At 36.1% G+C, this 25,008-nt stretch overlaps 2 protein-coding genes across 2 annotated transcripts; both read left to right on the forward strand.

Annotated features, from left to right (window-relative positions):
• The first annotated feature begins 4,332 nt into the window (after nucleotides 1-4,332).
• LOC134496524 (olfactory receptor 13G1-like) lies at nucleotides 4,333-8,724 on the forward strand. The gene is made up of 2 exons (XM_063302249.1): nucleotides 4,333-4,383; nucleotides 7,756-8,724. The coding sequence occupies exons 1-2, from the start codon at nucleotides 4,333-4,335 to the stop codon at nucleotides 8,722-8,724; spliced, it is 1,020 nt and encodes a 339-aa protein (XP_063158319.1).
• An 8,783-nt stretch (nucleotides 8,725-17,507) lies between these two features.
• LOC134497301 (olfactory receptor 13G1-like) lies at nucleotides 17,508-18,428 on the forward strand. Its single transcript, XM_063302970.1, has one exon. It carries the CDS (start codon nucleotides 17,508-17,510, stop codon nucleotides 18,426-18,428), a length of 921 nt encoding a protein of 306 aa, XP_063159040.1.
• Nucleotides 18,429-25,008: the final 6,580 nt, after the last annotated feature.

The following is a 25,008-nucleotide window of genomic DNA, read 5'->3' on the forward strand; positions in this document are numbered from 1 at the left end:
GCTGGTATCATGCTGGTATCTTAGACAGAGAATTTTTTTTTTACCTTAATTATCAATATTATTGCCTAATATAATAAATTCTCAACATTTGTCTCCCTCCCCCCAACAATATACTTGTATATAAGACTTATGACTGAGCTACTAGATTGCCACGTAATGTATATATTATGTAACTGCATTCATAATTACTACATAATTAGATTCTGGAGCAACATAGAGAAATCAAGAATGAGAGAGAGAGAGATTCTTTGGATGGTCCCCCCTCTTTAGATGCTCTCTTTCTGTCCATGGCCCTTTCTCTATCATGTTCCTAAAAAGATCAAATCCTCTACCCTGGAATAACAATTGTACTCTAGTTATTACTGATCTGCACAAAGCTTCAAAGGCTATTTCAGACTGCTATTCTTGTTTTGAAACTGCTGCATTAAGGGGCCCCTTACTTCAAAAGGAAAGAGAAGGGGCCCTCTTTTTTCTGCTTAGCCTCACTTCAGAGACTATGTCTTCTTGGCTTTCAACTGATGAAAGGGGAACGCACATGGAAGCATTTTCACATTTTGGAAATTTGAGTGATTGGGTCTTCAAAGTGTCAGAAACTGCCATGAAAAGGCAAATCACTGGCAAACTCCCAATGTTTATCACTATGGACTGGGAACAGATTTATCATGGTAAAAGTAGGCAACTATAATCAGTGGGACTTAACTTAGTTATGAAGTCAGTGATTCCCAACCTATGACACTGATTGCAAAGAGTATAATTTCAGCAGGCTACCTCTAGTTTCAAATCTATATGCAAATGAAATAGTTCTGCCCACAAACATTCAGTAGAAGCCTTCCAATTATTTGATGTTTCAGGTAAATATATGAAGGAAGTAACAAGGATGAAGTAAAATGGTAATTCTTGCCATCATTGCTATTGTTGTAGAATTGTCTTGAATTTTCTCTCTTATTGATGTTCAGAATGATTTCCAAATTCCAATCATTTCTTTGGCATCTGAGAAGGATGAGATTGTATTCCTTTCTACCAGCATGATGCCTGCTAAAAACTAGTTTGGTCCTGTTATCAGCAGGCTTTGGATACCAAGGTAGTGATTAATGGGAACTTGCTTTGTATAAAGTCATGGTGCCACTGGGAGGCAGACCTTTGGGGGAATCAACATAATTACTCTAATTATGCAGTAAGTTAGATTTTAGAATAATTATTCTTGATCCATTTTATTGGTTCTGTTATGAATATATCTTAGGCCCAATGTCAACTTGACTGCATTTAGAGCAGACACATTGAAATCAACACAACACAAATCCTATTGGCGAGAGGTCTATGACTAAGTATGAATCTAACACTTTCTATTTTTATTTATAGTGACTGTTGATACTTTCCAATTTCCTGAGCAAAAGTGAATTCCAAGAGCAAAGCTACTAATGTCATATTCCATAGAATGAGACACTTGATAAAAATCAGTTGTTTGTAAAATCCGCTCATTTACAGATGTATTGCGAAAGCAAATGAAGTATCCCTAATTGACAGGGAAGATTAAATTGTCAGAAGCATGAAACACCTTACTTTAGTGCTCAAGCTAAGTTATAACATTTTGTGTCCTTTTTTTTTTAATTTCTCCTGCAGACAAGACCCAAACAATAATTGTTGTTGGCTGAATATATATTGTGCTGCTTAAGAATGTCAGATTCTAATTCCTTAGCATCTGCATCTTTGCATACATTGGAGGTCCCGTATTTGCCCCAGAGCCTTGAGGTCCAATGAGTAGAAAGCATATAATTTGGTCCTATGGTGATAAATAGCAAACCTTTAAAATGATTTTTATTGCTTTTTAAAATAATAACAGAAAAAGAAAAAGAAACAATACACAAAGATACATATATTATCAAAAAGAAAAAAAAGAAATGCATAATAAGTGCTTGAAAAGTAAGAAAATTATAACAGAAAAAGTAAAATAAAAATATGAAATATAATATGTAAACAGTTACAATTCAAGAAACAGTTACAATACTATATATATGTATCTAATGCAAATATGATGCCAATTTATACCTATAGTTATTTATCATACAATTATATAACCATCATCCTTTTCCCTAAACTACTGTATTTTGTATAAATGTCCCGTATTTCATTGTACTTAGCCATATATCTACATCTAAAAGTAATCCTATCATAGGTGGCAAGTATAATCAGGTCTTCAATCCATTGAGTAAATGGGGCCATACTTTATCTTTCCAATGTTGCAGCATCAGTCTCTGAGCCATAGTAAGGGCACAGAGAATCCATTTACATTGTCCAGTTGTCAAATTCCACGTACTAGGTAAGTAATTCAGGAGAATATTGTCCTCTGAATATTTTAGCTTTTGTCACACAGTCAGACATAAATGGTCATAAATAGCAAACTTAAATAAATGCAAAGACAAAATAAATTCTGAATTAAAACATAGAAATTATGTAAGTACTGTAGGACAGACAGGAGAAGACTAGCAGAGTACATCCATGATTACTAACTAGAAGTCAGAAGACATGATGAAAACTCCTTAATCTCACAACAGATGGACAGACTGAACCACAGTTTCAAATGGCAAACTATTAGAATTTTAGAGCAAGCAAAAGAAAAAATTCCAGGGAATTCCTGGAAGTTTGGCCTTCAGACAAAGCAGCCATCCATAGAAACATGGTGATAAACCATATTTATATACCATTCAAAAGAGACATTAAAAACCCTAAGAATAAAACAAAAAGACTATAGTATATCCCTTCCAGCAGTCAAGACTCAGGTAGGCAGGGATCAACACTAGAGAAATAATCAGGCAGAATACAATACTATAATCAAGAAACCAACAAGGAGGAAACCACACCCCAAGCAAATTTGCAGGCAGCAAAATTACGTACATAGTACATGGAATCTGACAACTGGACAACGTAAATGGATTCTCCGTGCCCTTACTATGGTCAAAAGACTAATATTGCAACATTGGAAATATAATGTATGGCCCAATTTACTCAATGGATTGAAGCTACAAGACATGAATAGGCAGCAAACTCCACACTCCCTTACACTGATCATGTTATCTAGTTGGGTAATGAAATGACAGCAAACAAACAGTCAAGCACAGAGAGCACCAAGGACTCCACAGTTCAATGCTGAACTACAAATATTCTCTTCTTTTAGGACCATCTTGTCAATATTTAAGGACTGGAGCATTAACTATTAAAAAATATTAAATTATTTCAAAATTCATATATTTTTTTTAAATTCTGAAATTGAGTTTTCATATTTTCCTTATCTTAAGGACAAATCTAGACCTCATGATAATTTTACCAATCTCTCTATACCATCTTCAATTTTTCAGGGATAATCAACTGCCAGGTGACTGGCTGGCCCAACACTCTATTTGTACCCTCAGATTTCATGATTCAAATGTGAAGTTAGTCAAGTTATGATATAACAAAGGCATTAGCACTTGGACAATAATTACATACATTGTATTCTCGCAGTTACAAAATAACGAAGTAATTGAACTGAGACAGTTATGGCTGGACTGAGATCCTCAGAACGAATGAGGTCTGACATTTGAAGACCATAAGGCTAACCATGAAGCAGCTTATAGACATAGTGGAAGCCAGGATAGGAAGTAATGGAGAAGAAGAGTGAGCAGTGTGGTTGTATCCTAAAATGAGTTAAATTTCATTTTTTTCAATCTCCAACTTTCCTTTTTATTTTTCTTCAATATTTATTTTTCTATTACTGTGGTTTCATTAACACTATTTATCCTGAAAAGAATAAAATAATGAGTATGTATGTATGTATGTATGTATGAACTATATTTCAGAATAAAACTATTTTTAATATAAATAAATTGAAAAAATTGTGAACTTTAGTTAAGTGAGGTCAGTGCAATGACTGATTGTTGTATAAGAAGATGTGTATAACTCTTAGAAGGTCCAATATTGATTCTTGGACCAAATCAATTGGAAACCACTCTTTTGAACCCCCCAAATTCTTTAGAGTATTATTCTGCGAGGGCATTACTGGAAATTAAACTACCCAATAGACTTCATAGGTATTCTTTTATAGGCTGGGTAGGACCATTCTGGGTAAGCAAAGTACTAATGTAACATTGCATTGTATCTCATAGGACTTTATATGTAACCAACACTTTGAATTGGTCCCTGAAGCTTACTGGGAAGTAGTGCAATATCTGTAAAATAGCTGTTATTCTGCAATAAAGGGCCCAGCCTGCTAACCGTCTGGTCACTCTATTCTTAACCAGTTGTAGCTTAGATTTGTCTTCAAGGCAATCCAATATTGAAAGGATTGCAGTAGTCAAGATGCATAGCTATAAGGACGTTAGTGACCATTGCCAAGCCTTCCTGATTCAGGTAAGCATCTGTTTAAGCACCTTCAGCCAAGGAGAGTACCAAGCATCCCAAGGCAGTTGTTTTATTAATGAGTAACTCTTACCATTAGATTTTTTTTCCCCTGATGTCCTATCAAGTCACCCTGAAATTTTCTGATGATACCCAATTTTATCTTTCAACCCCAGGCCAGTCAATTGAGGCTCTCAAGGTTCTGTCCCAGTGCCTAGAAGATGTGCAGGTTTGGATGTGGAGGAACCATCTAGGACTCAATCATACGAAGACCAAGTGACTATGGGTGTTTGAACCACCCAGATCTGGGGATATTCCATCTTTGACCTTGGATGGGATAGCACTTTCCTTTTCAACCCTACACAATCTGGGTGAATTCCTAGACTCACAGCTCCTGCATGAAGAGCAGGTATCATCTGTGGTAGGAAAGCCTTTGCACAATTTCATTTGGTGCACTACCACTGGTGCCCTTTCTTAGATTGTGGGGTCATTCAGACAGTTTCTCATGCCCTAGTCACCTCCCAGCTTGACTACTGCAATGTTCTCTACATGGGGATGCCTTTGGAGAGCATCCAGAAACTTCAGCTGGTCCAGAATGTGGCAGTGTGAGCAGTAATGCCTCAGTATGCCCATGTAATGGCTCTCCTTCACAAGGTGTACTGGTTGCCAGTTTTCTTCTGTGTGTGATTCAAGGTGCTGGTTGTTACCTATAAAGCTCGATACAGCATGGAGTCTGTTTACATGAGGGACCACCTGCCTCCCATAACATCTGCCTGGCCAGTTTGATCCTGCAGGGTTGGCACATTCAAGGTTCCTTCAGTTAAAAAAATGTCATTTTTCAGGACTGGAAGTGTGCCTTCTCTGTAGTAGCACCTGCCTTCTGGAACAAGGTACCCCCAAGATCCAGATGGCCCCTACTCTGCTGTTATTTAGAAGAGCTGTGAAGTCCTGGCTCTTCACCCAGGCCTTTGGTGATGGAGAGTGAAACATCTTGCTATATCACACTTGCCATCTTTTATCATTTTTTCAATGTTTTATTGAATGTATTGCAATTTCTTTGTTGTGAGCCACCCAGAAATGTTGAGAATTGGGTGGCATAAAACTTCAATTTATTATTATTATTATTATTATTATTATTATTATTATTATTATTATTATTATTATAACATTCATATGATGATGATGATGATGATGATGATGACGATGATGATGATGGTGTAGAGCCTAAGATATACAGTATTCATAATTTAACCTATCAAATGAATGAAGAATAATTATTCTAAAAACTAACTTATTGCATGAATTATATAATTATAATGATGTCCCAAAGGTCACTTTCCCAGAGGCATCATTACTTCATGCAAAAAGCACTCCCAGTAGTCATTCCCTTGGTTCTCAAAGCCTGTTTATAACAGAACCAAACCAGTTGTTAGTAGACATTATGCTGGTTGAAAGGAATAGAATCTGATCCTTCCCAGATGCCAAAGCTGAAACTCTAAACTTCAAGAAGAGGGAAAATTCAAGAAAAGTAAGCAACAATAGCAATGATGGCAAGTATTACCATTTATCTTCACACTAGCTACTACTTTCATATATTTATCTGAAGCATCAAATAATTTGAAGGTATCTACTAAATGTTTGTGGACAGAATTATTTCATTTACATATAGATTTGGAACTAGGGGTAGCCTACTGAAATTATACTCTTTGCAGTTAGTGTCGTATGTTGGGAACCATTAATTTTATAGCTAAGCAAAGTCCCACATATTATAGTTGCTTACTTTTACTATGATAAATTTGTTCTCGATCCACTGCAATTAGTACTGGGAGTTTTAGTAGAAGACAATAGTAGCTCAGGGTTGAACTGTGTAGACTTTGGTGCATAGTAATGATATTACCTAGTTGAGTAATGACACATCTGCAAGCAAACAACCAAGCTCAGAGAGCACCAAGGTCCCTACTGGGAGTTTGCCAGTGATATTCCTTTTCACAGTAATGTCATCTTGAGAACTCAATCACCAATTTCCAAATTTTGAAAATGTTTCAATACATGTTCCTCTTTCAGCAGTTGAAAACTATGGAGATGGCCTCTGAAGTGAAAGCAGAAAAGCAAAATGGGTACAGCTACAGTACTTCTCTTGCTTTGGGAAGTAAGGGGCCACTTTACTTTCCTGCAGATTCAAAGCAGCAGTAGAAACAACATCCTTTCAAGCTCTGTAAAAACGTAGTAATACTTACTGCAGTACAGTATGTGAGTTTATTCAGAACTAACTATAGCATGTATGTGGGTAGAGATTTGTCTTTTAAAGCTCATGATAAAGAGAGGAAAGAAGGAGGAGGAGGAGGAGGAGGGGGAGGGGGAGGGGGAGGGGGAGGGGGAGGGGGAGGGGGAGGGGAAGGAGGGATTACTACCGTCATTGGAAATAACTTTGTATTGATTAGATCCAAAGAATCTTTCCTGACATGAGAATTTTCTCCAGTGGAAAATAAAACTCAAAGAAATGTAAATGGTTGTCTATTTTATGAATTTAAAATAATATAAAAAAATAAAATTATGGCTGAAATATCCAACCAAGTTTTCATCATTTCTTGTTATGGGGTCTGGGCAAGGTACAAGACAGATGTAATTGCCTTGGAGACAGATTCAACCCACATTTCACAGTTGACAGAGCAACTACCTCCTCCTCCTATTTCCACTTATTTGTTCAAATGCTATGATAAGCAATAATTAGGTACTTTCAAAGACCCTTTTATCATTTCTTCTGAAGGGAAGTTTTCTGAACAGACTTTTGGAAAACTAATTGCATTGCCACTCTCTCTACTCTCTTGAATAATTGAGTTCTGGGTTACTCCAGAACAGTCTAGTTCTTCATACAGCGTCAAAAAAATATTCTCTCTCTCTCTCTCTCTCTTGTATCTCATTGTATAGTGGTTATAATTGTTACATATGTATATGTATAAGTATATGTGTGTCTATGTATGTATGTGTATGTATGTATTCAATATAGTAGTTGAACCATAAATCACATATATTTTACATTGTCTGACTTGAATAATCCAAGATAATCCTTCAGATTACAGATCTTCCAAAACAATGAATTTGAGTTCATTTTACTATGGCTTAGGGTTCCCTGTACACTGGAAAGAGAATGACTGATATTCCATATTTTTACTAGTCTCTCTATTGCCTGTTAAATAGAAGGACATAAAATCATTAGATGTTGGTTTTCTGGTGGAAGGAAGGAAGGAAGGAAGGGAGGAAGGGAGGAAGGGAGGAAGGAAGGGAGGAAGGGAGGAAGGAAGGGAGGGCGGGCAGTAGAGGTAGAGAAATTACTAAACTAAGCAACTGCATTCATATTTAATGTAAACTTATGTATCTCTCTAGGATACCAGCATCAACAGTATTGAAATAAAGAACCAGACAGCCATAATGGAGTTCATCCTGATTGGTCTATCAGCAACAACGTACATGCAGATATTTCTGTTCTGGATATTTGTACTCATCTATGTTACAGCCCTAAGTGCCAATTTCATCCTTATTCTTACTGTTTGCACTTTCAGGAAACTCCACACACCCATGTACTTCTTCATTGTCAATTTGTCCTTAGTGAATGTATTCTCTATTTCAATTACAATACCTAAATTACTCCAGAGTCTTTGGACTGGAAGAAAGACCATCTCCTTTCATGGTTGCCTTACTCAGGCCTACATGTTTATATGGGCTGTAGGGACAGAACTTCTGCATCTCTCCTTTATGGCTTTTGATCGCTACGCTGCTATCTGCCATCCTTTCCAGTATCCCATGATCATGAGGAAGCAAGTGTGTGCTTGCATAGCTATTGGAGTGTGGGTTGTGGGAATGATTAATACTTCAACTCATTCTGGTCTTTTGAGCCAGCTGTCTTTTTGTAACTCCAATGTCATCAATCATTTCTTCTGTGACCTTCCCCCACTAATGCACCTCTCATGCTCAGATTCAAGTCTAAGTGTGTTGGTCTTATCTATCTCAGATTGGGTATTAGGAGTTGGTTGTTGTGGGTTCACTCTGACATCGTATTTTTTGATAATAAGAGCTATCTGCAGAATCCGTTCCACTGAAGGGAAGAAGAAAGCATTCTCCACCTGTTCCTCACATTTTACTGTGGTCAGCATTTTCTATTCCTCAGTCATCTATGCATATATCAGACCCTCTTCAGCCTACTCTCCAGAACAAGATAAGATAGTTGCTCTCCTATATTCAGTGGTAACTCCTCTGGCTAATCCAGTCATATATTCACTGAGAAACAAGGATTTTAAGGAAGGAGTGAGAGCACTTACAGGGAGAATCCGGCTGCTCAGTAGGCTTCAGTACTGAGTTTTATTCTAAAGCATCATTCTGAGAAAAGAAAAATGTTAAGAAAACAAGCTAACAGAAGCCAACACATTATGCATATATGGAACAGTTTTTTTCTTCATTTTTTTGCATTTTGTAATGTCTAAATTGTACTCTGATTTTTTTACTGTACATGTATAATGACTGTATTTATTTCTCTGTAAGTGAATTTAATACTACTTACAAAGAAAATAAATACTGGGAAATACTCATAAATGCTTAATATTTTTTCTTTGTGGTCCTTTGTTTGAAAGTATAGAGTTCTGTACATGAAATCACTCAGAACAGGATCCTCACTCACATTTGTATGTACAGCCAATTATGCCTGGGGTTTTGTCCTATTTAGTTTTGCAGTGAAGGTGCAATATGTACCACAGTGTATCATCGAAGTTGTTGTAGCAGGACAGACTGTCATAAAATTGTAGGCACCCTTTAAGTGCTTTCCTTCCCCTTTAAGCCTAACACAACTGAGCATAAGGAGGGCTGGCAGATGGTTAAAAGACCTGGGTTTGGAATGGGTGGGGTGTAGTGTAGGAGAAGCAGAAGGCAGAGGGAAGTGAGGGTGAAAGCAGCAGTCAAGGCTTGCAGCAAAGGTAGAAAAGGAGCAAGTGAGACTTTGTCCACTTAAAGGAGAACTGGGTTCTAAAGAGAGTAGTAGAATTGTTAGTAATAGAAATAGTATAGTGATAGAATAGCTTAGATAACTACTTGTATTAGTTAGAAGAAACATAGAGTAGTAATAGTGATAGACATATAGGTTGGTTGGAAAGAATTGTATTAGTTGGTCACCTGGGTAAGGGGGAAAAAACACTTTTATACTGTAACTAGTGGTTTTCTAAGTAAAAGACCCCCCCAACATAAAAGGGGTGAACAAAAGGCCTTTGTGTGCAGTGTCTTCTAAACAGAAGTGATCTTCTAAAGATAAAGTGGAAACCAAATGGATGTCATGTCCCCCGTTGCAAGGCATAAGTGCATCACAATGGGGAAAATGCCCATCAGGAAAGAGAAAGGGATAACCATTATCCTTTAAACACAGACATCATCCCTTAAGCACCCAAACTCCTAAAACAATCACCAGGACAATAGAAGTGCACCTCGGACAGGACATGGAAACCATTAACAGATCAGGGGAACTCCCACACATTACCCCGGGGGACGCAACTGCACCGGACGAAGGCAAAGAGACAAAGGAACCCATCGGAGATCACCCGAATCACCCATCGTCAGACCCATACCAATTCAAATCACCCATCCGGACCTGGCTTGGGGAACAATGGGGGGTGGAGGAGGACAAGGTCCGCCACCAGGGTATAAACAGGGTACCCTGCTACCACACCCGCATTCCCGTCTTTTTCTCCATATGTATTCTGCTTCAATAAACCCAGAAATCCTTAGACCCTCTAAGTGAGTCCGTGTCTTATTCGAAGTAAGGCTACCCTGACAATGGAGTTCCTGAAGAATGGGTGCCATAGTTTATACTAAATGGAGGAATAGACACTAGACAACATGCACAGTGGGTTCCTGAAGCAGAAGAAAATATCATGAGAAGTTAAGCAATAACTAGAGTATAATCCATTTTTTTAAAAAAAAGTTAAAAACCAGTATACAAACATATAACACCATCAATAATCACTTTCAGACAAATTGAAACAAAATATCTCTAAACATGAGAACAGAACAAACCTCTCTCCACCATCTTAGTGTTTTTCATTCAGGTTGAGGAACCCACAGGTCACTGGAGGCCCCAGTGCCCCATCTGAAACCCATCATGCATCCTGAGATTGTGTCAGTGAAATTTGGTGACAAAATTTCATATTTTGTTGGCTTGATTTTGCCCTTTCTTTGTTTTCTTTTGTTTGGCTCAAGTGGGTTTAAAGGTATGAATGGGAACAATTTGTTTCTGTCAAGATGGTTCCACCAATCTGTGCCCAAATGTGCATAGAAAGGTGAATAATAAATAACATAAAATAAATAAAAGCCAAAGTCTAGGGGAAAAAAAAGTCCATATCCTTCGGTTCCCTGTTTTTTATAATGGATACATCTCTGATGTGCTGAAGGAGCCCTGGTCAAGATAGCACCCTTGATATTTGTAAATATCAACATATCATATTCTTGTCACATTGTCCATCTTCTATATCTACATCTATCTAATCCATTGGTTCCCACAAGTGAAGAAGTTTCTCTTGTTTATTTCTCTACTTACAGTATATACACCATAACATTAACAGGAAGCTGTTTAAACACATTGGCAATCAAGATTCAGCCTATTCTTCACATACTCTCTTCTGCTTTTTTCAGTCACCTTGTTTTTGTCGACCTTTGATACTCATCGGTCACTGTTCCAAAGATGCTAGAAAATTTCACAGCTGGACAAAATGAAAATAAAGATGTCCAAGGTGGTATGTATTTTACAAGTAATATTCGTCATCACCAGCATAGACCCACTTAAAAAGGAGAGTCTTCCGGGCTTTCCTGAAATCTAAGTGCCTTATTTATGGAGTTAGCTTGTTGCTAGAAACCGTATACAGCACTACTTGGTAATAGTAAGGACAGAATACCAGTCTCTTTGGCACATTAGGTCCAGGATCCACAAATGCAACCAAAGCCAGATTTTACTCCAAGCAAGTTTGTGCTATTTTATGCAAGCCAGGAACTCTAAAAGATACCATTCAAGGCAACCTATATGCTTGTACCCCCATCATACTAAGTTGGGTGTTGGTGATGATGATTCAGTCTCACTATTAGAATCCCTAGGATATTGAGGGTAGGCTTGGATGACAGTATAGAACAAAAAAATTGAAGAAATGGATAAAAAATGAGTTTTAATATATATTATGTATATCTTTAAACTCTCTGTCATAGTTCTTTGGTCAGTTTATAAATTAGTTAAAATTGTAGCATATAAAATGAAATAAATAGCTAGATACACTGTGATTTATTATCTTTAAAAGGGCACAATAATCATCAGAAATAAGCATAAGGCATGAATAGGAACAGCAGCACAAACTTAAACAGCATTACCATTTTTTTCTTAGCGTGCCTGAGAAAACATGGGGATACAGGGATATTTACCTGGTACCTAAACCTTCTTTAACAGAAGTACTATACTCTCTGCATGCCATACCATATGGTGATGACTCAATAGAAACTGTAAGCCATATGAGATTATACTGTTCCCTATATAAGGATTCTAGACAGACCCTTATATCTCCAATCTTGAACACATTTCCAGGCAGGGAGTGTGATTTCTATTTAATGCTACTTCTTTTGGACAAGGACTCAAAAATATCCCAAGTTGCCCAGTTTTGTGCTACCATCTGCATAATACACCACACCATTACTTAGGCTTAGAATTTCTTAAACAAATTTTATTTTGATTTATTTTAGTATTTTTATTCTTAATTAATTTTAGATCCCATCATACTTATTAACAGACAGCTACAATTCATGCCACTATAGATCCAGGAAGAATGTTATGCCCAAATACACTCTTTTTACATTCCTCTCTGAAATTTGTAATCCCAACACATCTGAAGTAGACATGGTTAGGGAAGACGGCTTTACTATAACTTGATTTCTTAGGCTGTATAAGGCAGCTGTGTCAAATTAAATATAGGATTCAATGGCAGATTTAAAGATTCATGTTCAGCCAGGAAGGTTCAGCAGATTGTCACTAGGAATAATCTGATTTAATTAAGCTTGCTCAAAGAACAACAACAACATGTATGTATGTAGACATAAATAAATGGCATTGTAGTGCCAAGCCAAGAATTGTATTCTTTTGATCTGTTCTGATTGGAGAAAACAGTGAGTTCCCTATTACTAGGCCTGCTAACATACTTTGGATTACTTGCTATGTATCATTGTTATCCTAACAAGTGCAAAGGAGAACCTAAGTAATCAAAGTAATGTTTATGATTAATTCAAGGAAAGAAAAAGTTAAGGTGTGGGAATACCTCTGACACCATTTAGCCCAAATTGAAATGGTTCCTTCAGGATTCTCAGTGAAGTCACTGCTGCAATACACTTGAGAAATTGTTCTCTCAAATGCTACCTATATACCATTCTACATATCATGATACTTTCCATCCATTATTTTTCACAGTATGAATACTGGGATCTGTATTGTACCAATTTTATATTTTTGATCCACTGTAAACTGCTAAAGGACAGGGGACTTGTCCTCGTATGTGGAGATTAGATTTGTCTTTAACAGTATAAAGACAATTATACATCATTATATTATAATATCTTTATTACACAGTCTGCTATAGCATAATAAACTGAAATACTAACAAAACTCTCATCTCAATTACTTAATACAGATTTTTTTTTCCTAAAGAAAAGAATGCAGATATGGAAAAGAAATACTTTGACTACCTGTAAGTATATTTCCTTTAAATCCATGTAGTATATTGTTTTTTTGTATGAGGTGAGACTTGTATGGCATCCTCTCTCATATTGATAAACAGATGGAGATAGAATATGAGAAGATATGCCTGATGTCATGTTAATCAGCATTCCCCTGAGCTATTATAAATGTTTGATGCTGTTTAGGTAAATTAAATTGTTTCCAAAATGATTATGCATCAGATGAGGCTTTATTGTATAACATCTGGTATTGCATCTTTCCCCATAAAATCTCATTATGATCTCTGTATGGGAAGGATTCAGACCTCAACTTTTCCCATGCATGTTTCTGTTTTCCACTCTGTGTATTTGTGTGTCTCTGTGTGTGTGTCTGTGTGTATGTGCTGTTTTTTCCAGAAAATCCTTTAAGGGATATAGCTGACTGTTGCAACCTTATGTGATGATTTTCAGGAGAGAACCCCTAACTGTCTCCTTTAAAAATCAATAGAAAATGTACCACAATGAACGGTGTTTACTTTCAGTTATCTTCTAAAGAAATCTTCTAAAACATTCATTCCTTTATAATACTAAATGTTCCATTTGTCAAGGGCATAGGGATTTTTTTTTTCTCTAAAGTATATTAAGGTTTCAAAATACAGTTAAAATGCAAATTACAGAAAAGCTTGAATAAAGAAAAAAAATACTGAAAAGTGCAAGGATAGCAAGAAGAGATAAAAAGAGTGACTTCCCACCTTCTCCAACACAGATATAAATGCATATTTTAATAGCTCAGTCTCTTACTCCTAATCAAAACTTAACTAACATTATTTCTATAGAAATATAACAATTTAATTGTCAAAACCCAGAATCAAAACTTCATTTTTTTCAGTTACAAGCAAATAGTTCAAAAGTGGTTTCCAAGTAGAAATAAATCCAGTCACAGTATTTTCTCTTAACAGTGCTGTCAGTTTTGCCATCTTCACCAATTCCATTAATTCTAGGATCTGTTCTTCGATTGCAGGAATTTGTAAAGGCTTAGGGAATTTTTAATGTATGTGCTTGTTTTTTTAAAATCTTAGTGATGACTGATAGAATATACAATTCATTTGTCCATTTATGGCAAAAATGGCCCCCACACTGCTTATTTTTCATTAACTGTTTAAAGTCATTCTGTCTGAACCTGCTTTTGGCCCCTTTTAGTTTTTAGCATCTTATTTAAGTAGTTATATTTGTCATTTTTTATAATATTGAACATTTTATTTTGTTGTTATCCACCCTGAGTCCATCAAGATTGAGGTGGGATAGAAATAAATAAAATCTTGTCCCCAGTACATGAGAGAGAGAGGCCCAAGGTGTTCTGAACTATATTAATATTTTCATATCCCCTTCCGCCCATATCCCAACATGATTTTTTTATAATAATGTTATTAAAGATTACATTATGCAGATAAAACGAATACAAACTATAAAAGATAAAAAGGAAAAAAAGATAAAAAGATAAAAAGTGTAGAAAAAAGGGTTTAAAAAAAAGGAAGTCAGTCCCCCTGTCTCAGCAAGTATCAACAATTTTAACAACTTATCACCATCTCTTGCAGTACAGCAAGCCGTCTCTTCACCCCATATCTCACCTCATTCTCTGTAAATACATCTTTAAACCCTCATCATCTGTCCTAATCAGGAAAACTCCATTAAGGATTACCCATTTTTAACCACATATCTATTTAAAACTTAATCTAATAAACTCGCTTGAATTCCTTCTTTTTACATTTATATATCATTTTCTATTTTAAACAAATCCCCCTAATCTCATCACTCAAATACAATCAGTAAAAGTCCAATAAATGTTACCAGAAATAACATAACTATTTTACCTTAATCAGATAAATTTAAAATGTAACAAATAACCTCTTTCCCATACAACTCTTATCTATAAAATAATAGATAAGACATTTTAAAGAAGACATTTAATTCTTGGGAAGAGGGCAATGACCAATCTCGATAAAATAGTTAAGAGCAGAGACGTCACACTGGCAACAAAGGTCCACATACTCAAAGCAATGGTATTCCCAGTAGTAACATATGGCTGCGAGAGCTGGACCATAAGGAAGGCTGAGAAGGAAGATCGATGCTTTTGAACTGTGGTGTTGGAGGAAAATTCTTAGAGTGCCTTGGACTGCAAGAAGATCAAACCAGTCCATCCTCCAGGAAATAAACTAGTCCATACTCCAAGGTGTACTTTCTTTTTCACACGACTGTATGTACACATGAGAGAAATTAACTTCTGACCTCTATACATAATCTGTCCAGTATGGATAGAAAACTAATATTTCTGTGTCTGAATTCAGAGGGAAACCCGAATCCGATACTACATAATCTTTCAAAAGGCCTTTGAGATCATTTTACCATATTTTACCTATTTTTAATGTATTTTGCTCTGTCCTCTGTTGATGTATTGGGGAAAAAAATCAATGCTACTTCTAATATTAGCATACGCACTCAGGGTCACTTTTTTCCCCCCCTGAACATGAAAGCTATTAAGCCATAGAGCAGCCTGCATACTGGAATTATGGATGCTCCAACATTAGAGATTTTCAAGCAAAACATCAACCCAAACAGCTATTTGTTTGAGTTGATGTGAGGATTCCTGGCCTGAGCAGGGATCAAGGTTCCTTCCAACCCTATACTTCGATATACAATGGACCACTGTATTTTATATATAGACAAAAACACAAATCCTTGGAAGTGACACTACATATTTTATTTGGCCAGTTTTGAAAGCATGTGGTAGGAGTTTTACTTCCTAAACATTTAATGCAGTTTTATTTTAAATAAATTTTAAAAATAAGGCAGGGAAGAATGAACAATCATTTGAGAACTCTATCATAACTTTGTCCCTTTTTCCCCCAACCAAAAAAAAAAAAAAAAAGATTATTTAAAACAAAACATTAACAACAAAACATTGTCATGTCTTTCATAGCTAGGTTTAAAAGAAAGTTACAGATAAATCTAAATCCAAGGTTGTTTGAGCCTTTCTTGAAAGGCATAGCAGAATGCTTTCAAGATAAAATATGATTTTTTTAAAAAAACCCTATAGGGACAGTTATTCAAGATTTCTAGATACAAGAAAGTTATACATGAAAGGCTGGCTGGGGAATTCTGGGAGTTGAAGTCCACACATCTTAAAGTTGCCAAGGTTCAAAAACACTGGTTTAGATGATGAGCCAGTTTCTTGCAGTGGTTAAAGGTGCTGGACCCTGAGTGAGGAGAATGATGTTCTAGTCCTCTATTACTGGAAAAGCCAGTTGGGTGACTTTGGGCAGTCACTCTCTGCCCAAAGTGACAGAGACAGAGACAGATGGATGGATGGATGGATGGATGAATGAATAAATATATTTTTCTTTGCTCTAAAAGTTATGTAATCCATATATAAGGCACTTGTACATAGTAGGTAGTCCTTCTAATTTTACTGATTCCCTCTTCCAGTGCACTTTTCTGGTCTCCACCCCCACATCCCAATCCCATTTTGTTCCAGAACAGATTGGGGAAAAATATAGAGGAGACAATAATTGGAGGGTAAACAAAACAGGGGAACTCTCTGGAAGTCTTCTTTATTTTTCAATTGGATCAATTTAATTAAAATAAGCAAATAGCAATTATAATGTAATGAAAATGAACAAGTAAAGAAGTAGTTATGTGATGATGAGAATATTCTTTGCCAGGGAAGATAACCTAGAACCACCCAAATGTTTTGGACTATTTGTCTCATAAGTCTGTCAGCAGATGAGACAAATGGCCAGAAACTTTGGTTGCTGAAGTCCAAAACACCCCAGAAATAGCACATTGCATATACCTGCTCCAGCAGTTAGATATACATTTAGTATTATTTTAAAAAGACCAAGTGAAATATATGGAACTAAATCTATTATGATTAATTGCTATCACATTAAGCTCTATGTATGAGTAAGTATGCCTTCAGCAGAATCTTATTGTCATATACTTGTTCTCAGCATTAGTATCTGAAATTGATGGATGCTGATAAAGATGGGTAATTCCAACACTGATTTTATTTTGGCTCTTGCAGTGAATTACTAACATATATTATGAGTATGTAAAAGATACTATAAGTTTTGAACATAGTAAAAATATTACAGTAACCATTATACTTATCAATAGTACTTTTAGTATAACTGAAATCTGAAACACCATCATGTAGGCTTCCTAGAATTAGATTTAGCTTTAAATTGGGAGAAATAAAGATACATAAGAAGAGAGGATTATAAGTATTTTTTTTGTTAAAACCTTAGTATAGTGCACTGTGATTTAATCGATTAATGAATTAATTAAATGAGACTGTTATTTTAAGGAAATTGTCACAGACATTCTTTTGGATCAACAGATCATGTGACAAAACTGGAATGAGGAACAAAAGCTGTGTGTCCACCTTCGTGATGATAGGTCTCTCTGAGAAACCTAAGCTGCAGTTGGTACTCTTCATTCTATTCCTTTCTGTTTATATTGTTGCCCTGATTGGAAATCTAGCCATCATTGCTGCCATCATTGCCTATCCTAAACTTCACAGGCCAATGTATTTCTTCCTCTTCCACTTGGCTGTGGTAGACATAATCTGCACCTCTGCCATTATTCCCAAGATGCTAGGAAACATAGCAACCTTCAGCAAGGGTATCTCCTACTCTGGCTGTATAGTTCAACTCTATTCCTTCACCTGGTGTTTGGGAGCTGAGATGGTCCTCTTCACCATCATGGCTTATGATCGATATGTGGCCATATGCCATCCTCTGCATTATACCATCATGATGAGCAAGAAGGTATGCATGGCTCTATCTACAGTGGTGATTCTTATAGCTATTAGTAACTCATGGGTTCATACTGGTCTAATTATGAGGCTCACCTTCTGTGGTCCCAATGGTATCAATCACTTCTTCTGTGAGATCCCTCCACTTCTGGCTCTCTCCTGCAGCCCAGTAAGAATAAATGAAGTCTGGGTCTTCACAGCAGACATCTTCCTAGCTATGGGAAACTTTTTGCTAACATGCTTATCTTACTGCTTCATTGTTAGGACAATCTTTAAAATCAAGACTTCTGAAGGAAAGAAAAAGGCATTCTCCACGTGTTCATCCCACCTTATTGTTGTGACATTGTATTACTCTACAGTCATTTATACTTATATACGTCCAGCCTCCAGCTATAACTTTCAAAGAGATAAAGCAGTTGCTGCCCTATACACATTGGTTACACCAGTTTTGAATCCCATAGTCTATTCTCTGAGAAATAATGATGTCAAGGCAGCGCTTAAAAAAGTTTTCTTTATAACATGAGTTAGATAAACAAGTCTCTCCATGTTCTTTCAGCAGAAATTCAGTGTTATGTTTTGAGTTCTCATTTTCTGTTTTGTTTTGTTTTTGAAGATGGTTTTAATTGTAAATGTGAATGTACAATATAAATCACTTGTTTTTCCAATTCTTTATCACTTGCAGCACTGTAAGTGAACTGACTCTATTTCAAAATACATTGCTGATGAGATGAAATAGGAGGTTTCTCTCTATAGTACTTGACTGATGTTGGTCCATTCATATGCACAGATTGTTAGTGTCAAGAGATGTGTGTATGTATGTGACTCAATCCTGTGTGATTTAGAAAGGCCAGTTTGAGGCCTCTTGTTTCCAGTGAAGAAATTTAGTTGACATGACTGCATGATTTTCTTCCAATTGTTATGGTCCTAAAGCAAACAAACTAGTGAACAAGATGAATCTATGGTGAGGTGGTACATGCAACAGTTGCCCTCCTGGCTCTACTTACAGATTCTGAATAAGTTTGTTAGGTACCAAGACTCTGGAGAAGTTGAAAACCATTTTTTAGAACATAAGGAAAATACTCCAACAGCAAATCAAAATCAAAAGACTGTTAATTTAGTCAATAACTAGAAAATTTTGAAAAAAAATAGTACAACACCAAAGTAAAATCAAATAGATGATATAAAATACTGACATAACAACAGAAAAGGATTGAGGACAAATTAAGACTCCTTAGATATTTTGGAGAGATGTTGTTATATGTTTCTGGTTTTCTCCAGTAATATTCATATTCTTTCCTTGATGTTTCATTGTATATCAGTTTCAAAGAAATTGCTTTGTGAAGAAATATTCAATTGGCTTAATTACAATGATTGTAAATCTTATAAATAAGTAAAGATTTAATAAAATAAAGTGTCCTACATTAAATATCCTTCCTATTTACCCCAGGCTTTAAGTGTGCCTCAAAAATGGATTACTATGAAGAGAATACATAACAAGAAATTAGGTTGGCATTCATTGTGCTTTCTAAATTCTCTCTTTCCTAACTTCTTCTGTATCCTTTCCATCCTAAAACTTTCCACAACTGTTGGGACTATAATTCCCAAATTTTCCAGCCAGTATGGAAATATATGATTGGAAATTTGGGGGATTATAATTCCAATAGCCTCTAGTAATCATTGTAATTATATTTGTAAAGGAAGCAGCAGTAGTAGTAACAGCACCAGTGTTATTTACAATAGAACTGTTATAGGTATGTTAATTCAAACAAAAAACAGAATAGCATTCAAAATATGTATATACAAATAAAATTCAGCACTAATACGAATTATGTTTTACAAATACGAATAATTAAAAATATACAAAACAGAGAAAAGTCCAGGTGGAGAGGAAAAAAATAACTGCAATAAAGAAAAAAAAAACAGTCTGCACTTCTGAACCATCCATAGTATTTGAACTGTCTTTAAAGGGTGCTTCTCATAGAACACATTATGTTGTTGAAGACTTGATGTAAGGATGGTGTGCATGTCTATATTTAGATCCACCTCCTGTATAGGGTCGCAGAAGATAACTTGACTTAAGCTGAGCAAACACACTCCTGATGACTGCTGCCATTTATGCTTCTATTATCAGCAGGAATAGAGGTTGCCAAGTATGGATTTGATCCTTCAGGGGACAACAATCCCATCCAATACCAGTTGAATCCCTCAAACCAGTTCAGTAGGTTTCATTCAAAGTCTTTTGAATTTGAGCTGATTAAATTTCAGCATCTTCCTCTAAGCATACTCAGGAGTTCCACTGATTCCATGACATTAATATGTGGAAATGAAATAAAAGTTGATGCAAAACAAAACTACAGCTGTGCAACATCTGAATAATGGTAAGACTGCCCCCAGTTCTCAGGTTGTCTAACTGTATCACCCTCCCTCCCCCCTCTCATAGATATTAAATATTATGGGGGATAAGATAGAAAATTGGAGTACCCCACTATGCAAATGCAGTACAGTAGAGCAGAAGATTCTTAGGGTAACCTTCTGATACTGGCATCCCTTATAATCAGTTAGTTGAAGAAAAGTTAGTTAAAGAGAAGTTAGTTAAAAGTGGTCTGGATGGCCACGTATTAGGTAGATCCACAGCTGGCTTGAAAACCCTACTCATCAGTGCTGCTCCCTATAGAAGGACTCTAGACAGACCTTTATTTTGTCTAATCTTGAAGAAATTTCCATGCAGGGAGCATGATTTCTACTTATAGGTAGTCCTCACTTAATGTCCATTCATTCAGCAACCATTCAAAGTTATGATGGCTCTGAAAAAAATTACTTGTGACTGGTCCTTGAACTTTCAACCATCACAGTGCCCCCATAGTCATATGATAAAAATTGGAGCCAGCCCACATCTGTGACAGTCCTCCGCTGTCCCCACCCCCACAGCTGACCTTCATCATCTTTGCCTGCCTCCTCTCTGCTGGCCACATGCAGGGAGGTGCCACAGCTCTGGGGCTTCTTGCTGTGCTGTGGCTCTTGGGCTTCTTGCACCCTTGTGCATCTTCCTCCACTCAGCAGCAGTCACCCGCAGCCCTGTTGAGCCTCATCGGCCATCCATGCACCCTCACACACCCTTCCCTACCTGGCAGCACCCACCTGGCAGCACCCTCACACACTCTTTCCCTGCCTGCCAGCCTGCTTGTAAGCCACCTGGGAACTGCAACTTCCTGCTGGCTTCCCCACTGACTTTGGTTGTTGGAAGTTGTGAGCAGGTCCTCGCTTAATGATCTACAATCCTTGCTTAACATCAATGTGGATTGCAGGAATTGACATTGCTGAGTGACGCAGTCACGTGACATTGTGCTTTATGACCACACCACTTATCTCAAGTTATAGCATAACAAGATTGTTATATCTTGAAAGTCTCTTTACATATAAGGAAGACTTTGTGCATGTAGCCTATTTGCTATATATAAAAGTAGCTATTCAGCTTTAGTTGTATTTTCTAATCAGAATATTTGGTCCAGTTCAGAGCACCACATTTCATTAGCATCCTGGAACGTATCCAGAAGAAAGCAATGAAGGTATTTTGAGGGCTGGAAGGCACTGAGTGTATTAGCTTGAAGAAAAGAAGACCAGAAGTTGATATGTTAGCTATCTTTAATCATCTAAAGTGCTGTTACGTAAAAGGTGGGAAAGAATTACCCAGAATTGTTACAGTAGATGGGACAAGAAACAATGGGTTTAAATTGCAAGGAAGTACATATTTGCTGTACTTCAGGAGTTGCTTCAGATCCTGACATTGCAAGACATACTGTTAAAAGGATGTGGGAAGCCTTCTCTGTGCTTGCCCTGACAACATGGAACAAGCTCCCCCAAGAAATGATGGCTGGCTTCCTTCATGAAATAATTTCTGGAAAGTCCCAAAGACTCTTTTATTTTTAACTGAGCATTGATGTGAACTGATGGTAACCGGACAATCATTTTTAGGTAGATTATGGTGCTGAGCTTTTCTATGGTTTGTTATTTTATCTTTTACTACTAACCATCAAAATAAGTTGATTGAGATGGAATAATAAACAATACTTCTGTATACATTTTCATGACAGCTTTATATACCTCATTTTTTTTTCTTTTACATGGTATGAATTTCTTCCAATTTAAAATACATAATTCAATCCTACATTTTATTTTTATTTTATTCACTCATTCAAAGGAACCAATGTAATTAATCAGTTGCCTTCATACTTAAGGTGTCATTTACTTTTCTGATATCCCCCCTAGATTATGCATTTCCAAACAAATTATACTGATTAGGATATTGAATTGCCTACTGTAAATATTGCCTAATACTTTGTTGAATAATATCTCCTTCTCTCTTTTATGGTTATCAAAACCATTTCAAACAGCAAGAGAAATCTACATAAAGTTAAAGAAGTAGAGGAAGATTTGGACTTACTTCCTGGTTGCTCCATAAATTTAATGGGCCAACAACCCTTTCTAGAGGGCAGAGATGGATATTGCCCTGAAAAAATTCCTCATTCACTGCAAAAGTTATATTTTCCTGCTCAATTTCTGTAGTACATACAATATTTCCATATTATGTTGTCTCAAAGCTCCTGTGTATTTTGGAAATGGACTTCCAGCAGATCATTAGCTACTTCACAGAGACAGGAACGCAGAGAGAGAGAAGGAGAAGGAGAAGGAGAAGGAGAATATATGCCAAGAGAAAGGAAAGAAATTGCCCGTGTTCTGGAACAGAAAGATGGGAGGGCAAACTAAACAGAAAAAGTTTAAAGGTGAAACAAAGATATGCCCCAAGGGAGAAAGAGGCAACTAAGATTTTAAAAAGGGAGAAAAAAATGCAGTGTGATGTTGATGAAACCATAATTATTTTGGAAGTGGGTGAAAAAGACTTCCAGCAAAGTGAGATTATTTATTTATTTATTTATTTATTTGTTTGTTTGTTTGTTTGTTTGTTTATTTATTTTTCAGATTTTATCACTTCCCATCTCCCCTGAAAAGGGGAGATTATTATAATTTTAATTGTAATATATATATTTTATAATTATAATTTATAATATATTTTATTATAATTAAAACATAATGATGACATGTGATGGAATGCTGGAGTGAAAGTTTTAGAAATACACATTGGAATGATAGTGAATTGTTGAAGAGTGATATTGATAGTGCTATAGATGTAAAAATAAAGTCACAGTTAGAATTTTCAAAAATAATAAAGCTGCAGATGTAAATGGTATAACTGGGAAAATGTTAAAATGTGGATTTGGTTTAAGTACTGTGGAAAGATTGCATCTATACCTCACAAGTGCAGTCCCTGGAGCCATCTCAAAGTCATTAAGAATAATTGATGGGACAATTGATGGGTCACTGTGAGATGAGAACACTGGGAGTATGGGAGGGGAGCATTCAAACTTTTTCAGGCTGCAGAAGTTCAAGAGGCAAATCTGTAGAAAGAGAACAGTGGCAATAAAACTTGTGTTTGTTGTAATTTATTTATGCACATTTATACATTAAGCTTATTGGAATTTCACAAAAATGAATGCTCCCATTACTATCCCAGAAATTTCCTCCATTTAGTGTAAATGCAAAATTTCTGTTTCCAATGTATACATATTAAAGTTTGAATTTCACAATTACTGAACTTGGGAAATTAATGTTTTAATGAAAGAAATCAATACTCAAGGGCAGGCATGTGATTGCTTTTCTTTAGAAAAAATGCTATTTACATCCCTGGTTGCTTTTGAGTGAACTTTTTTCTCCTTTAGTGTCTCATGAATTCCCATCAAGTTCTCACACAACCCCAGGGTTCTGCAGAACACAGTTTGGAAAATTCTACATTAAAGAACCACAGTGTTGGTGAAACAGATTTTACTCCCACTGCAGTCCTGGCCTCCTCAAATACAGATGGTTTATCCAAGACATCAAAAGGCTGTTCATTCCTGCTAATAGGAGAGACTGATTCTGCCAATTGAACTTATTGTTTTTAAGATTCAGTTTGCTGCATGGACATGATTGGCTTTTTGATTTACTAAACAACAAAGATCAACATATTGAGGAAATAGAATTCTAAGAGTACATATATTAGAACTATAATGGGTAAATGATAAAACCTAGTAGACTGTCATGCTTATTGTGTTAGTTATGCCTATGACCAAATATATATATATATACAAATATATATATATATATATATATATTATTTCCATTTCAATTTAATACATTACTTATCTGAACTATTTTAAATGGATCAAAGGGCTAGTTATGATTTGTACCAAAATGAGATGTGAAGAAACCTTCAGAACTGCTCTGTAAGTTGTGTGTTAAATTATTAAAGAACATTACTCATAACTTAGAGCAAGTTTGATGTAGTGGTTAAGGCATCAGGTTAGAAACTGGGAGACTGTGAGCTGTGTGACCTTGGGCCAGTCACTTTCTCTCAGCCCTTGGAAGGAGGCAATGGCAAACCACTTCTGAAAAACCTTGCCAAGAAAACTACAGGGAATTGCACAAGCAGTCTGAGAATCAGATACAATTGAAAGGGTTAAAAACAAACAAACAAACAACTCATGACTTATTTGAACACAGTTCCATAACAGTTGAATAATGTAGTGGATCACATATGGTGATGTATCGATCATGTGGCATTGCTAGAAGCAAGAAAATATCAACACAACAAAAATGCTAAAGAAAAATATTTGTGTAATACATCCCAACTTGAGAGATGATTTTTTTGTCTGGCTGCGAAATTCTCTAGCATCTTTGGAACTGTGACTGAAGAGTAGCAAATGTCAACAAAGGCTAGATGACTGAGAAAGAAAAACATTGGAGTATGAAGACGAAGCTCGGTTCTGATTATCAGTATGACTGTGGAGTTTCCTGAGACTGTAGCAGTATATATAATTAAAAACAGAAAGAAGAGGTTGATCTGATATTGTGGATCACTTGAAAGTCCCAAGAGTATAAACTGTGTAATTGCAGTTTGATTTTCTATGGAAGGAAACTGAGTATCTTTAAGATCTGTCATAATGAGGAAACAAATATGAACATTAATAATTTTAATATTCCATAAAATATTTCATTATACGTATATAAAA

This window comes from Candoia aspera, chromosome 4 (genome assembly GCF_035149785.1).
Source record: "Candoia aspera isolate rCanAsp1 chromosome 4, rCanAsp1.hap2, whole genome shotgun sequence".
Classification (NCBI taxonomy): domain Eukaryota; kingdom Metazoa; phylum Chordata; class Lepidosauria; order Squamata; family Boidae; genus Candoia; species Candoia aspera.

What these genes read in the sequence shown, in the direction of transcription:
- LOC134496524 (XM_063302249.1), top strand. Translation starts at nt 4,333, where the DNA reads ATGCATAGCTATAAGGACGTTAGTGACCATTGCCAAGCCTTCCTGATT. An exon ending in GCCAAGCCTTCCTGATTCAG is followed by an intron (nt 4,384 to 7,755) that starts GTAAGCATCTGT and finishes GTATCTCTCTAG; the next exon opens with GATACCAGCATCAACAGTAT.
- LOC134497301 (XM_063302970.1), top strand. Translation starts at nt 17,508, where the DNA reads ATGAGGAACAAAAGCTGTGTGTCCACCTTCGTGATGATAGGTCTCTCT.